Below are 16188 nucleotides of genomic sequence, written 5' to 3' on the forward strand. Positions count from 1 at the left end.
CTCCAAGCAACCCCACTCCTATCTACTCACTGCCGTCCTCCAATACCGCTCCCAACATCGTTCACCCCCGTCCCCTTGACCTTGTGATCACTCGGGTTCGCCGCCGCCTCGTACAGGATATTCGCCGGCGCCCGCCCCAGCTGCATCCACTCGCCCTTGAACCCCAGGTACGACGCCCTCGTCTCGCCCTCGTCGCCGTCGCCGAAGTTGTCCTCGAAGAACAGCGTCAGGCGCTGGACGCGCCCGAAGAGGCTCCGCTTGACGGGGATCTCTTGGACCTGCGCCGTGCGCGAGAGCTCGAACTCCTGCGCGGGGTGCGCGTCTTCGGCGGAGGCGAAGTCGAGGTCGTCGCGGTTGGTGAAGAGTTTGAGGGTGCGCGGGGCGGAGGGGGAGTCGGAGGTGCGGAGGAGGAGGGCGTGGAGTTTTACTTGGCCGGTGAAGCTTGGGTTTGTTAGTGGTGTTCCAGGGCGCCGGGGGGGGGGGGGGGGGGGGGGGGGGGGGTGTGGGGGGGGGGGGTGGGGGGGGGGGGGGGGGGGGGGGGGGTGGTGGGGGTGGGGGGGGGGGGGGGGGGGGGGGGGGGGGGGGGGGGGGGGGGGGGGGGGGGGGGGGGGGGGATGAAGAAGTATTTGGTGAAGGGTTTATATACGTGTGTGTATGTGTACTGAATGAGATGGATAGAATGAGTGAAATATGAAATGTAAAGCATGACATGGCACAATATCTCATGTTCATGATAGACCCAAGCACATTAAATGAGACAACACCAAATGAAGAGTAAATCGATGAAGAAAGTAGCGGTTCACTCACGGAACGTTAACCAACAACTGCTCATCACAGTCGCTCACGACCTCGGGCTCGGCGTCCAGCCTCTCGGCCCACGTCTTCTTGACGACGGCCCGCGCGCTGCCGATGGCCGCCTCGTTGAGGGCCGTCACCTCGTCAAAGTTGATGTGGCCGTACAGCGAGTGCTGCAGCGCGGGCGCGATGTCGTCCGAGTGGTCGTGCTCGTCGTGGCCGTGGCCGCCGTGGCTGTGGTCGTGGTGCTCGTCGTGGCAGTGGGACATTGTGCGCGGTTTTACTATCTTGTTCTCGTTTGTGTCTCTTGGTGTTTTTTAGTGGTTTGCTGATGAGACTGGTGGTGACGATGGTGGGGGTGTTTTGGAGGGGTCGTTTGGCACTGGCGAGGGGGTCCCTCCTTTCCGGTGGGTAGTTTGGGTGATATATTGTAATGCGTGGTAGCTAGGCGAGATCTTCCCTCTGCGGTGATATCTCGTTGCGCAAAGACCGTTTGGGTATCAAGGATGCGAAATGAATAAGTGATGAAGATGAGCCGTTCTACGTTTGCTTAATGATGCTGCGGATGATCAAGTTCAGTGAACAAACAGCCCCACTTTCGAGCTAGAAGGTTCCGTGACTGGCTCTGAGACCGCCTCCGCTGGACGTCGAGGTCCGTTGCGGCGCCATTGATGAAAAAAGTTTTTACCAAAATAGGTGGTTTCAGTTCATAGGAGTAATTCCTTCATGTTGATGATTAAACGCTTTGAATGTGTGAAATGGAATACCGGGCCGTCCGTGCTGTTTCCTCGTCTTGTCAGGCGGGTGAAAACTGGGTCGGGCTCACCTATGACTACCATGAATTCATACTCTACGTGGACCAGAAGGAGCTACATACCTTTTAATTTTCTGATAATCTTTTGTAGTAGATGTCATATAGCCATTCTTTCATTTCATCGTGCCCTGTTTCTGTTCATATCAGTATATCTGTACCAAATTAGCTGTTGAGCGGTCCCAAACACATTGTATGTGGCTAGCTAGATCTCTATATAGCGACAATTTGACTACACCCTACAGGTACCATGATTTACACGTTCTCATATGTTTCTGGGAAAACTCTAGATGTCTACGTCTTGGTAAAACCGCGGGTGTGCCCTCGGTTTGTGACATGGACGGCGTGTACTTTCCCGCTTTTGCCGTCTATCAACTTTACGAGTGATGAATTGAGCGATAACTTGGCTGGTATCAAACAACGATACTTGACATCAATACGGCATGAGATTGTAAAGCATCGCTAGAAATGCAGCAAAACTTACCCTCCCTGCAACAACACCCTAAGAATTCAAGATTCCCCCTTCAAAACAATCATCGCCTCCGCCTCACCATGGACGCAACATCCCCGTCCCCATCCAAACTCTCATCCACAAAACCAAACCTCTCATACAGCCCCTTACCCGCCTTACTAGCATCCACATACGCCGCGACTCCATCCTCATCCGCAAGCGCACACCCCCACGCGAGCAACATGGACGCCGCGCCCCGCCGCTGGTATTCCGGATGCGTGACCAACGTGTCGAGATCTGAATGTTCCTCCCCAGATACCAATCAGCAAACCAACTACATATGTTTTTCACCAAGAGCACCTTATTCTCTCAGGACAATATCTCAAGGATCTCAGGACGCCCAGGAGAATGTAGGTCAACAAAAGCGCAAGGGAGCAACGGAGAAACCCAGGACAGAAGAAAGACAAAACTCACAATAATGCCCCTCACCACCCATAACCCGCCCCCTCTCCGCCTCCTCCCTAGCAAAGAACAAATCACACACCTCGGAAGGCATATCCCCCGCCCAAGGAGGATACCGCCGGCCCCTCTCGGCCGGCATACTCGTATCCCACTTGGCCCACGCCGCAATCCTCGGCCTGCCGCCTCCCCCTTCTTCACCTTTACCCCCTCCCCGATCCCCTCCCTCCGCCTTCGCCGTTCCGGTCACGGTAGCAACGCTGCTCACATCAACGACCTTGACATACCGCTGAAACGTCTTCGCCGCCATATCCCCGCCATTCGCCTCGTCCCACCACGCCCTCACACCGGGAGTATCGGGCCACAGGCGGGATATCACCTCGTCGCCGGCAAACGCCGCGAACTACGTCTCCGTCAGCGCGGGGACGTCGTCCAGTGTCGCTTCCTCTAGTTTGAGGGTGTTTTCCTTCTTCGTGGTCATCTTGTGTTTTTCTCCCCCTTCTTTCTTTTCTTTTCCTTTCTCCTTTCTCTCGTCTGTGGCTTTCTGCTGTTTCTCTTGTCGAAAGATTGCTGTTCGTTGTGTTGACGAGCGTCGATCACATGTCATAAAATCGACACTTTCTCCAGGCTTGTGTAAGGTAGTAGGTGAGATGAGAGACAAAGAGATGCATGAGGAAAGCATTCTTTGGCTTACTAGGTAAATCGAGGCGAATAGGTAAGCAAGTAGGACAAATGCGGGGTTTGCATCTTTGTCGATCAGGGGCAGACGGGTAGGTAACACGATCGATCTAATGTGTGGTTAGTATTGGCTGAACTTCAGTCTCAAATCTCAGTATTTGACCACCCGTATTCGTCCTCAGCTAGTTCCCAGTTTTTTTTGGCTATCATACAATGATGACCTTTGCTGAAGACGGCGCAACTAACAGAGGCAGAGATCCTCATACCACTAGATGCTGACTGATATCCAAAGGAGTGGGAAGACATTGGCACATTTCAGCATACGCTCGCTCGCGAGCCACAAATTTGATCGGCACTCTTTTTGCATAATTGATTTCAATGATGCAGCAGTCGCCAGTAATGGGCACAAATTTTTATGTACAAACGCAGTCCAATGAAAACAGCTCCCTTTCAACTAAAAAAAAAATACGCAAAAGTGCTCGCAGACGCTAGGTTCGGCGACCCTCTCATCTTTGTTCTGCAACGCTTCTCTTAAACCAGGTACGTCATCCTCGTTTTTTTCCACCTGTCTCAAACGTCGAAAGGAAAAATCAACCCAGGCGCTCAACCGTTTCTTTACTATCCAGTCCGGGAGGCCAGCGACACCGAGGAGAAAGTTGCCGCCGTCTATATGCAAAATACCGTCTAATCGTATTGACTCTCTCGTGCGCCGGTCTCGTCTCAATCATCCTGATTACCAAGGGGAGCGTATCTACCGCTGCCGCTGCTGCTCTGGTCTCGCGTGCGACCAACAACTCTGGAGACCCATCCACTAATGGTGCTGCTGGCCTCACCATCCTGGCCCTTGCCGTCGGGAATGTCGGGAGGGTCGAGAGACAGGCCAGGAATGGCGCTGTTGGCAGTAAAGTTGCCGGGCCGTCCCCGGTATTCGGACCCAATGGGCGATCCGGGCATGAGCGAGTCGTTCTCGCGGCCATGCAAAGATGGTGTTCCAATAACAGTGCTGGCGTCGCCAAAGAGCGAATCCATCTCCTCCAAGCGGACACCGCAGGTCTCGGGGTAGATGAAGTATACTGCGTGGGTGTGTTAGCATTCAAAGTCCAGCCCGTGAACGAAGGACGCAACTTACCAACAATAAAACTGACTGCACAGAAGAAGGCGTGCACAAGATACAACCGCCACTTGATCCACTCCTGGAGCAGAGGCGTCATTTCTCCGACGAGCCAGTTGAACGCCCAGTTGGTTGCGGTTGACAGACTGGCACCCTTGGAGCGAATGCTCAGGGGCAAGATCTCCGGAGGGTAGAGCCAAGGAATCGGGCCCCATGAGTATCCAAACGCCGCGTTGTAGATCATGACAAAGATGACGACCAATGTGGGTGTGTAGGTGATGTCGAGGTAGAGCCAGTACGAGATCATTGATAGTGAAACACACATGACAATGGCACCGCTCAGCAAGATTGGCCGGCGACCCCACCTGTCAACCAGGTACCATGGGGGAATGGTCGAGAGAAGGTAGGTGATGCCGTTCACGCCAGCCATGAGGACGGCGTCATGACCAACCCAGCCTGCCTGTTCAAAGACGTAGGGAGCATAGTAGCTGATGACGTTGATGCCGTTGAGCTGAGCGAGACCCTGAGCTGACATGGCAATGAAGACACGGGTGCTGTACTTGCGGAACATCTCGGCGTATGTCCTCTCACCCTCCTGTCGCTGGAGAAGCACGTTCATCTTAATTTCGCGATACTCGTCTCGGGCCTTTTGGTTGTGGATGTCACCCTTGCCGTAGAGGTTGGCAATGACAACGATACCTTCTTCGTCGTGATCGTTGTCAAGGAGCCATCTGGTCACAAGTCAGGATCGGGCACACAAACATTCACGGCAAGCAGAAGACCAACCTTGGAGATTCTACAATGACCAAGCTTCCAAAGCCCAGAAGGGCCCCCATCACGCACTGCATCAGAAGGGGAACACGCCACGACATGTCACTTTCGATGAATCCGCAGAAGTAGTCGACCCACACCGAGGTGGTATAGCCGATGATGTTGCCGGAGAACTCAATGCAGGCCAGCTTTCCACGGTTGTGGGGAGGGGAGATCTCAGACTGGTAGACAGGGACGATGGTAGACAGAGCACCAACGCCCAGACCAGCAATGATTCTGCCCAACATCATCATGGGCATACCAGTGGCAAATGTCTGCAAGGCACCACCGACAAAGAAAATCATGGAGCCATATAGAATGGTCTTGCGTCGGCCGATGATATCGCCAACCTTGCCAACGACCAGAGATGAGATAAAGGCGCCAACTTCCAGGATGGCAACCATGGTACCAATCTCGGCCGAGGAAGGCTGATGGAAGTAGTTACGGAAGTAGACACCTCTGTGGATCCCATCAGTTAGCTATAATGATCAAAAAGGTGAGCAGCGGGCAGAGCATTGGACGTACGTGATGATGCCTGACATGACACCCTGATCATAGCCGAATAAAAAGACTCCCAAGGAGACGAAGATACTCGTGAAATAGCTGTTGGAGGAATTGTCAGTCAAGCGATGTCGCGATAAGGGTAATTTCGGAAGGGCAGGACGCACATCAGGGCCTTGCCAGTGAGGCCGTGAATAGAGGAACCGCCCGGCATGATGGCGCCGATGACTCGCTGCGCGCGGGTCGGACGAGGTTGGGCGATGTCGGGAACCTCGATTGCCTCCTTATTAACACCTCCACGACGGGTTTGTGAGTTATCGCGGCGACTAGGAGACTCTTGGATGCGAACACGCTTCTTCTTGGAAGACTTGTGAGAGGGGTGTCTCTTGTGAACGCCGGCTAGCAGCTCGTCATCAACGTCGCTGGGCAGCTGGGTGCGAAGGGGGTCTTCGTCGTCGATAAGGTCGGCGATGTCCCCAGTGTCGGTCCAGGAATCGGACTCGGAACCGAGAGAGTCCTCTGATGACGGGTGGCCGTGGTGATTGTGTTTGTCGTTGTCGAAGTTGTGGTGTTGACGGTGGGAGGTGGAAGAGGAGGTGTGGTTGTGATCACGGTCACGGGCGCTGTGGTGGTTGTCGTCCCGATCAGATGCTAGCAATGACGTCGCCTGTTCTTGCTGGTCTGGATGTGGCCGGGACTGCAGGGTCCGCAATGGGATGTTGGACGGGAGACGTCTACCGTTTGAAGAGGGAATCTTGGGCGGTTATGGGGCTGATTAGCGACAGCACCCTTCCGCTCTAAGAGGAATTGAAAAGGTTGGGGGGGTGGAAGTGAAAAGAATGTCTAAAAGACGACAACTGGCGGGCGGCGAGTCGAGTCGAGTCGGGTCGAAAAAGTGACGGTGCTTTCTGCTTGGTGCTTGGTGCGTGTTACTGGCTGCGGCGAGTAGGCCGAATCGGCATGTAGGTACTCTGTAAGGTGAGGTAAGGTAGCGTTGGATGACAGGCCAATCCACTCCCCGGTGCAGCACTACAGTGAGAGACTTTGGTGGGACTGGGAAGGGGTAGCTATGCGGACGGGCGGGCTGGCCGTGGGACCGCTGAGCAGGTAGCTCTTGGTGGTGCAGGTGCTTGGTCCCAATGTTGGATTTTGGGGAACCTGGGAAAAGGGATTGGGGAGCAAATCGAGGCCTGCTATTGGTGCTGCTGTTACTGCTGGGGCGGAGGGGCCTGGAACAGGACGGGCGCGGGATGGGATTGGGCTGGAAGGGAAGGAGAAGGGGGAGGGGCCAGGCCAAGGCAAGTGCCAGGCAGACAGGCTGGCAGGGCAAGGCAAGAGAGATACGGGGAGAGGGAAAGAGGCGGGAAGGGACGGGAGGGAGCGACAGAGAAACTGCAAGAGACAGCTCAACTCAGGCTTGCGGCAGGAGCAGCAGACAGGCGGCGCGAGTCCGGCTTGGTTGGTGCTTTCCAAGAGTGGATGCCGTCGATGCAACCTGCTGCACAGTGACACACGGTCTTTCCAGGAAGCCTGTGAACTTGGGAAAGACCAAGGAAACCGATTGCTGGGGGTCCCACTTTCCTTAGGCTGTAGGCTGTAGCTTGTGCGCTGAGCAGCAAATTGTGGATCGCCGCCGACAGGTGCAAGAATAGCTGAAGACGGGAAAGTAGGTACTCTGCCCTGTACTGAGGTATCCTGAGAATAGAATTCCAGAGATCAAATTCCAGTCTCTGCTTTCTTCTCCTCTTCTTCTTCTCGATCAATACCAATGCCAATGTCTCTCAATTCTTTTCGAACAGAGCGAAGAGACAAGGTACAATGGAAGGGCAAGAATAATGTCCAGGAATCCCGGCTCGATGGAAGTGTCTTCCTGCGATGGGTAGGTACCGATGAGAAGCAGATGACCAGCGAAATGGAAGCCAACCTTGTTCCTTCAGGCTTCCCGTATCCTTTCGGTACAGGGTGCAGCTGGCCAAGGGGGCAAAAAGAGTACAGGCCGTACGCAGTAGTAGCGCGCGAATCCACCTGAATGATGCTTCTACGCAACGGTGCAGCAAAGACGATGCCGCGATGGGGAAAACGGATGCAACAGGCAGAGAGAGAGAACTCTTGAAAATCCACGCCGCTGTCCGATCTTCTCCTAGGGTACAGATAGCACCTAACGGGTTTGAGGCAGTATGCCCAGTAGCGCAGATCTACCTGACCCCTTGCCTTGGCACAGAGCCCCGTCGATACAGCACACACCACGCAGCAGCACTCCGTATCGGTAGAGCGATGAAATGATTGAAGGGGGTTGGTAAATGTGCTGACCAGTGCCGATGACGAAGTCGATGAAGGACGTGAGATGGTTTGCTGCTAAGGCGGCTACCCGCTTGGACGGTAAGGAGCGATACGGTAGATAAGGTATGGTAAAGTGCCTCAAGAACCAGGGATAGAAGAGTGAAAAGAGCAGATGGGAATGGCAAGCATGAAGCGGGAAGGTCAACAAACGGTCATGCGGCCGAGTGTCAGTCGAGTCGTGGGTGGTGTCCTTTATCGAACAAAAGGAGTGTCAGGTGGTCGGTCTGAATGAAGTGTCTGTACGGAGTACCGGGCTACGAATGTTGCTCGAGAACGGGTTGGAGGTTGGATGAATGGTAGTTGAGTTTATGAGCCTCCTTTGGGGGAACGCGTAGGATACCGTAGAAAGGACGGGGCACACGACCTCCTTTTCTTGCGGCTGGACGAGCAGCAAGGGACAGATTTCTGTCCTCAGTCCTGCGCCCCTGAAATGAGGATTATCCGAGTCTGGCGCATGGGTTCCGGGAGCCAAGGGAAGGGAATCTGGGAACTCTCTGCAGAAGGGACGGGCTGTCCAATGCGATTGCCAGATGGACAGATTACACAGATTACCTCCTTCTCATTTCTCAGAGGCTGAGGAAGTTACTCACCCACTAAGTATGGATCTGTGGATGGACCTGCTGCGTCGTACGCGTCTGAAAAACTATGGGAACTGAGCGAGGCTCAGAGATCAGAGAGAGATTGATTGAGGGACCACTCAACTCCAGACCCGAACCTTCCCTCACAGATTCCATTTCTAATTCGACCGTCCAGCCCCACGTCTCGCAGGCACTGGACGCCGCACAACTACACACAATCCATCCTGGGCCGCGTTGTCCATCCCGTACTGTGACACTACACGCTCGGCACGCTGCTCTTGGCCCTCTGAAGTCACAGGCGATTTACGTATCGCTTACACTCCTATCTACAGTTCTCAACGTGAGTTCAAGTCATCATCTACTTCATAGGACTGACCACGCACGTGAAACCGTTTGCTGACTCGATTTGTGGGCCATTCCCTTGGTCCCGAGGGAAGGGATCATCGGCGTGTCGTCGGGCTTTCGGACCATACGAGACCGCCCCCAAATCTTGCCTTTTGCGACCAATCCCGTATGCCGACAAACGACAACCATGATGGGCGTTCCATTCGTCGAATTGAGGCCCGTCTACCGTCACAGAGTGCACACTACCTTACAGTGTATCAATCGGAAATTTCCTTTCCTTGAGGCTTCTCAGCCGTTGAAGATCGTCCCGGCTCGGGTCGAACTATCCGCCGGTGCGGTTCGCACACCCTCGTGGAACTGTCGTGCCTTTTTTCGTTTCCGGGCGCGCTATCCCGCTGCCGTGTCCCAGCACAGGCGTTTTGCAACGTCCATCCAACGGTTCCGTGAGGGCACACGGCCCCGTTTTTGACGACGATGCCGAAAACCGTCAGAGGGAAAAGAGGCTCCACAACGGTGCTTTGCCGTCGTACCTGCCCTTCGCCGCGCATCAAAACATCGACGTCATTTCTTCAGGACCCATTCGAGATGCAAGAGGGTTCATCCTGCCACAACCGCCTGTACCCCAGACAATGCAACCACAAACCCTCTGCGCAATGTGTACGGCGTGACAGCCTGACCCTCGCCAACCTCGGATCTGAGAAATCTCTCTCCCCCAAAAAAGAATTCAGATTCGGAGTTGCAGTGGGACATGATCCAGCCTTTTCGTGACCACCTGACACATTGTTGCATGGACTGATCGACGAGTCAAAAGTCGCAGACACGTATGCACGCGACAGCAGACAACAATGCACGTCTGTTCCCACGACCGCTCGACCGACGATATTGGCACTGTCTCGAGAAAGACCCTGAAAAGGAACAACTTCCAGGTTTGGGCCCTCCACTTGGTGAACGCTGTGGCCCACCTAAGTCTCGAGAACCAAAGCTGCTCACGGCACGACGGACGGGCCTCGTTTTCCACTAATCCATCTTCGTGCTTGAAAGTCTGCATTGGAAGAGCGGGGATGATTCCTTTTCTTTTACGAGTACCTACACTCCCAGTCGATCCCCCCGCGCCTGGGTTGCTCACGAGTCGCGCCCGGTCAAGACCCCAAGATCCCAAGACCCTTGAACATCGTGGAGGAGGGGAAGCAAACTGAATCGTTGACTAAGACACTGGAGGAATGACCGTTCGATTCCCGCCGAAAGCGTAAGTTTGTAATATGGGCGACGTGGGGGAAGTGACATCCCGTAAGACCGTTGACGGTTGAATATCGCTTATTAGTCAACTTGTTGTGCAATAAGCATAGTAGTAGAGAGCTCCAACCTTCGGCCAAAATACTCAAATTCAAGGCAGAAATAATTGAATATCATTCATTATGTCAATTGAGTTATGCTGCATGCGGTGCTATCATCGCAGTGTGTGTGTGTACCGTAAAGTAGGCCATGCCAAGGGTAAACAAACGCCCGTCACTTTCCACTTCCTATCAACACCCTACCGTATACAAGATCAATGAAGCATACGGAAATACCCCCAAAGAAATCAAACTGATCTTCTCACCGCAATTTGAAAGCATCTTCAGCAAGGTATCACATGTGGGTCGTGAAGCCGGGGTGAGCAGCAAAGTGGGGACATATCGTGAGATTGTCCGTGGTGGAGCACAAAAACCTCAGACACGACGAGAATCAACCAAAAAACATACAACTCCAGGTATGCGCTGGTCGTCACCGACCCAACTACTAATCCGGCCCTCATTGGCTTGTCTATGGGAGAGCGGACGGGATCCCGAATTTTCCAATGGGTATGGTCGTATGTGATGGTTTGAGGCGGGCAAGATGATCATATCGTGATGGGATAACGAGGGATTGTGTCTAGAAGGAAGTTTGTGTGGTTGTGAAGAGTGGAAGTGAGGCTGTTTAACTTCAAGATAACTCTTCTGAGGGACTAGATGTCAGAATAACTCCTGATGATATGAGATTTGTATTAGATACCTGGCTGATGCCCGCTTTAGTCCCCGAACCTTCACTAGACTCCACCAAAGAGCATGAGAGGGACAATAGAGAATACGTTCCTTGCAGAATTGTTCTTCTACAGACTTCTTGGGCTACTTAGTTGAGATGAATCGAATAAGTACATAGGGTTTCCTGGTAAAGTTCGTTTTCACAATACGGCAATCGTCTTAAGCTCGCGCTACAAGACCTTACACTTACTAATAGCTACAAAGGCGACTAAGCCGTTGACATTGAAAGTATGACGTTCAGTCTTTGGTTATCTAATGATGAGTCTTTAATCATCTTTGAGTCACTGTAATTCGTGTGAGGCGGTACAAATAGAAAACTTAGGATTCGCGATCCTAGATGAGCGTGATACTCTGTTTGGACATGTTTGCTGCTCTTCGAGGATAGAAGGATTATACCTCATCCTCTATAGACGAATAGCCCCATTGGAAAGGAAACTAATGACAAATAGACACAGCGATCTCAGTGTTTAAGTAGGAAGTAAGACATTTGCCTCAACTTTCCCTCCAATCCCTCAACCCTCATACCAACATCAGGCACGGGAGGTCCACACAATCGAGTCCACCTCTCTTCAATCTTACATTTAGGTAGTGCCTCCTTCTGAGACACGCGATTCTCCGAAACCATGCAGCTCTTTAAGTTGTACGAAAATCTCATCATTGAGATGGCAAATGCTCTTTATCTCCCTTATCTTAGTCGGAGCCGGTTCCGCGCCACAACACCGAACCGTTCCGTACAAGTTCCGAGAGAGCGGGGAACCCGATAACACCAAGCCGACAACCACCATACTTCAGGATTGGATGAAACAATTCTCAATAAAGTTGGATTTTAGATCTCTGTTATTTCAATGACGATGAACCAGCCCGTTCGGAATAAGAAGGAAAAGTCTCGAAGTGGGTAACACCCGCACCTCTTATAATTACTGTGGCCGGCCCCTTGACTAACACCCGGCTTCTAATCAAGGTGGTTGCCTCGTGTGTAAGCGACGGGTGAGTCTGTTATGAGCTGGCATTTCTATCGAAAGCTTTGAGACTCAAATCTAACAACGGAGTGCAAACCAAAAGCGCGTCAAGTGCGACGAGCAAGAGCCGAGCTGCCAGAGATGTATCAAGATTGGGACCGAATGCCCCGGGTACAAGAGACCCGTGAAATGGTCTACCAAATATGAGAAGACGGCGGTCCCTGACCGCAGCCCGACCAATGTTTACAGAGGAAAGACTTCCAGACCGGCTGAACGTGACCAGAGACTCCCAGTGTTGCCGGAGAATCCGACATTGCTGGCACCTACACATCTTGAAGATGTACCCCGTCCAATTGAGACCAGGGAATTCGATACTGTCTTGGTGTCAGGCACGTTGAAGAGCATAGGTACCATCAGGCCGTTTCAGGACTGTTCGGGAGAGGTATCGGCACTCTTGCACTATTACTTTTCTACAGTCTGCCATGTTCTTTCCTCGTTCGATTCCTTGCACAATCCATTCCGCTCGGAAGTGCCTAGGCTATTCAGTCAGTCTCCGCTGCTGCTCTACTGCGTGTTGAGCATGTCCGCCGCACACCTGTACCAAAACGAAGAGTCAAAGATTGCTGTTCCATTGGAACTCCAGACCAAGGCCATCTCATACTTAGCTGGACAGCTACCCACGCCACCCCCTATCGACGGGCTTGAAGTGTCCATCCGCCATGAATCAACAGTAGGGAGATTTGTTGGATCTAATGTTCAAGATGATGTACTGCTGGGGACTGTCTTACTAGGAATGACATCGGTATGTTCTCAACGCTCTCTCGGCTTCATTCAAATTCTCCTGTGGCCTATGATTGATGAATTTACAAACAGGCTTGGCACGACGTATCTTCCACGGGGTTAGTGCATCTCCACGGATCGAGGGAACTCTTCAAGGCTTGGATGTCATCCAGCCATCTCAACACCACCAACGACAGAAGAGTAATGGGCGCGACGCAAGTCTTTATGATCTCATCCATGGTGTACTGGGAAGCCATGAGCTCCTTCATCGTGGACCAAGACACAGATGCCCTATCCTATCTAGACGTCTTCTGCCACCTCCCATGTTCTCTCAAAAGGTACCCATGTCCCTGGACAGGTGTCGGAACAGCCACGTTCATCTACCTCACTAAAACGGCGGCGCTGGTGAGGAGACTGAGAGCTCTGCGGCGTAGCTCGTCGGGCATGTTCCAAAGAAGTGACGGCATTACCCAGGATACATCCTACTACTCGGATCTCTTACGACAAGCCACGGCCTTGATAAAGAGCATTTCGGCACTTGAAGCGCCGACTGTGAGCTCATTCACGGATATCGGAGATGTTTTTACGCCTCTGGGTCACCTCATCGCCATGGAGCAATGTTACCGGCTGGCGGCTCTACTCGAGTTGACTAGGGCATTTCCCGAAGTAGTGGGCACACACGTCGTTCAGAACCACGACGCTGGGCTGAATGATGATGAGCAGGAGAAGGACCGGCCGGTAGAAAGAGTTTGTAATCTTGCTTTGAGAATACTCTGGATCATGGAAGGGATACCCGTCACATCTGGCACCGTCTCGACGCAGCTTTTACCGCTCATCATCGCCGGGAGCGTTCTCGGTCTAGTTTCGAGAGAGAATATTGCCGGCGAAGGTATCGAGTCTCTAGGCAGTTCGAAAGAGGTCGCAAGGTGGAGAGATTTTGTAAAAATACGCACCCGTTGGCTTTACCAGTTGATTCGACTGAAGCCCGTGAGGCATGGGTTGCTCATCTTGGAGGAAGTTTGGGCGCGCTTGGATAACTTAGACGCTGCAGGTTGCTCTGGTGATCTCATACAAAAGAGTCAAAGTCATCATTGGATCGATGTAATGGAAGAAAGGGGGCTAGAAACAATGTTGGGGTAAAGGTACAACAAGCATGGCATAGGTACTTCAGCCCAGACTTACACATGAGAACCCGCAGACTTTACCAGGCATTGGTATCAGCAGAGACGGAGTAAGTAGAAAAGCATTCAAGTATAAAGACTCAAAGAAGAGCCAGCGTTATCAGCGAGTTTGGAGGTCTCGGCAGTTGAATGCCATCCGTTTACACGCTTCAGGATGTATTAGCGCACCTCGCACTTTTTGTCCTAATTAGGAAATATGTGTCCCCACCCGCCACGATGTAGTCGACAACGGCGATAGCAGAGACAGGAGTGATGGACATGGGCATAAATAGACTCTGCCTTTCCAGTCGGCTTCAGGCTTTGAACCATCTTGTTTTTATTAGCTTGCTCTAGTAATTGCTCATTGGACATCGTCATAGGTTATCATCCGCTCTACAACCCGTTGTTCTCCTTTCACACCATGCCTTCAACTCGAGACGGCTACCTCTGGACTCCATGCGGGGAGACGATCGGTCTAAGTACAAAGGCAGTGATCAAATCTACCCTGGAATCTTCCATCACAGAAACATACGACGTGATTGTAATCGGAAGCGGCTTCGCCGGTCTCATTGCCGCGCGCAACCTTAGCCGTGACTCTGGCACTCGAGTTCTTCTCTTGGAAGGCCGAGATCGCATTGGAGGAAGGACATGGACAGCCAATGCGCTAGGAGAGGACTTTGAGATGGGCGGGACATGGGTACACTGGAAAGTCTTTCCAAGTTGTCACCAAGCAAATGATGCAGACCGACTAACTAGAGGACAAACAGGCACCAACCCCACGTCTTTACAGAAATCCACCGATACGGCCTACAATCCAACCTGAAGACGTCTTCAGGCACAGCTGCCGTGGAACACACATTCTACACACCACAAGATTCGAGGCCTGCGCTGGTCGATACACTTGCCACCAACATAGCCGTCCAAAATGTCGCGGATGCGTTCTTCTCCATCGACGGTCTGTCCAGCCGCGAGTTGATGCCTTATCCCCACGACCCATTCCGCCGTCCTGCGCTCTGGACAAAGTACGATCATCTCTCCGCCAAAGACCGCCTGGATCAACTCGACGTCAGCCAACGCGACAAGGACCTCTTCGACGCCATGATCAGTTCTTTTGGCGCGGTCCCCGGCAGCGAGTGCGGTTTCACTGAAGTCCTGCGGTGGTATGCTCTGGGAGGCCACTCTATGGCCGGAACGTTTGAGCTTGCTGGGATGTACAAGCTCGGTGGAGGCGGGATGACTTCGCTGGCCCGAGCGATTCTGGATGACTACCGCGGACATGTGGTGTTAAACGCCGTGGTTGAGAAGGTAGAGCAGCAGGGATCGACTGTTGTGGTGTCTACGAAGAATGGACGTCGGTTCGAGGCCAAGTATTGTATCTCAACTACTCCCCTGTGAGTGCTTCCTCTTCAACTCGAATTCCTAAGATGCTAAGAATATGCCCAAGGAACTGTCTGTCAGACGTGTCCTTCTCCCCCCCGCTCTCACCACTCAGAATGGAAGCCGTCGGGGCAGGTCACATCAATAAGGGAAGTAAAGTTCATTTCCGGCTTGCGAAGCCTGAACCGGGATGGTTCTCCATGGCGAATGGATATGGGACTTCACCTTGGTGTTTTGCATTCTCAGACCACAACGGCACCACTTACCAAGCAGACTCTGGCAACTTTTGCATCGGGTTTGGCTATGGCGCGCGTCATATCGACACGAAGGCGTCTGCTGAGATGATCACGACTTTTCGAAATAACATCAGACCTAAAGCTGAGGTAACAGCTTACCTCACCCACGATTGGGCCAACGACGGCCTTGCCAAAGGGACATGGAGTTGCTGGGGACCTAATTCAATGAGTAAGTGGCTTAGGGAGCTCCAAAGACCAGAAGGAAGGGTTCACTTCGCGAGCGCCGATTGGGCCGATGGATGGCGAGGGTTCATTGACGGGGCAATTGAGAGAGGGACTACCGTAGGACGGGAAATTGAGGTGTTGCTTGCGGGAGATAATGCCATTGCTAAGCTGTAGAGCCTATGTTTACTGATTAAGTGTGTTATATTGATCCTCAAGCTGAGATTTGCCCAGCAATGGAGCACCCACAGACAGCTTCAAATACCAGTGTGCGGGCTTCTGCAGGTTTAAAAGTCACATCCCCAAGGACCAAGAGCCTTGAGGTTTCCCGATAGAGGCATTGTCTTTGATATGTATCTTTATTAATAACAGAGGCGATTTTTCTCATCAAGATGAACCCTACTTTGTTGTACATTAACCGGGCCGCAAGCCAACCTTATTTTCGGGTAGCTGCTAGGCCTCGCTTTCTCATCTTTGTCTATACCCTTTCGTCGAGTCTTCGTCATGTCCAACGATCT

General features: G+C 52.6%; 5 protein-coding genes across 5 annotated transcripts; 2 read left to right on the forward strand and 3 right to left on the reverse strand.

The window, feature by feature from the left end:
- Positions 1-26: 26 nt before the first annotated feature.
- On the reverse strand, positions 27-1064 carry CLUP02_00702 (uncharacterized protein; the record flags this gene model as incomplete). Its single annotated transcript, XM_049279749.1, has 2 exons — positions 27-441; positions 808-1064. The coding sequence occupies 2 exons, from the start codon at positions 1062-1064 to the stop codon at positions 27-29; spliced, it is 672 nt and encodes a 223-aa protein (XP_049135706.1).
- A 1075-nt stretch (positions 1065-2139) lies between these two features.
- CLUP02_00703 (acetyltransferase) lies at positions 2140-2826 on the reverse strand (the record flags this gene model as incomplete). Its single annotated transcript, XM_049279750.1, has 3 exons — positions 2140-2354; positions 2532-2688; positions 2749-2826. 3 exons carry the CDS (start codon positions 2824-2826, stop codon positions 2140-2142), a joined length of 450 nt encoding a protein of 149 aa, XP_049135707.1.
- Positions 2827-3914: 1088 nt separating this feature from the next.
- On the reverse strand, positions 3915-6578 carry CLUP02_00704 (uncharacterized protein; the record flags this gene model as incomplete). The annotated part of the gene is made up of 6 exons (XM_049279751.1): positions 3915-4267; positions 4324-5036; positions 5092-5574; positions 5641-5718; positions 5784-6350; positions 6550-6578. The coding sequence occupies 6 exons, from the start codon at positions 6576-6578 to the stop codon at positions 3915-3917; spliced, it is 2223 nt and encodes a 740-aa protein (XP_049135708.1).
- A 2488-nt stretch (positions 6579-9066) lies between these two features.
- On the forward strand, positions 9067-11028 carry CLUP02_00705 (uncharacterized protein; the record flags this gene model as incomplete). The annotated part of the gene is made up of 9 exons (XM_049279752.1): positions 9067-9241; positions 9294-9543; positions 9691-9919; positions 9978-10078; positions 10172-10334; positions 10359-10554; positions 10590-10717; positions 10792-10822; positions 10928-11028. The coding sequence occupies 9 exons, from the start codon at positions 9067-9069 to the stop codon at positions 11026-11028; spliced, it is 1374 nt and encodes a 457-aa protein (XP_049135709.1).
- Positions 11029-11787: 759 nt separating this feature from the next.
- On the forward strand, positions 11788-15992 carry CLUP02_00706 (lysyl oxidase-like protein 2/3/4; the record flags this gene model as incomplete). Its single annotated transcript, XM_049279753.1, has 10 exons — positions 11788-11827; positions 11898-11923; positions 11999-12697; positions 12769-13776; positions 13838-13906; positions 14048-14105; positions 14216-14532; positions 14592-15226; positions 15280-15843; positions 15905-15992. 10 exons carry the CDS (start codon positions 11788-11790, stop codon positions 15990-15992), a joined length of 3504 nt encoding a protein of 1167 aa, XP_049135710.1.
- Positions 15993-16188: the final 196 nt, after the last annotated feature.

The sequence above is a fragment of the Colletotrichum lupini genome, chromosome 1 (genome assembly GCF_023278565.1).
Source record: "Colletotrichum lupini chromosome 1, complete sequence".
Lineage (NCBI taxonomy): Eukaryota > Fungi > Ascomycota > Sordariomycetes > Glomerellales > Glomerellaceae > Colletotrichum > Colletotrichum lupini.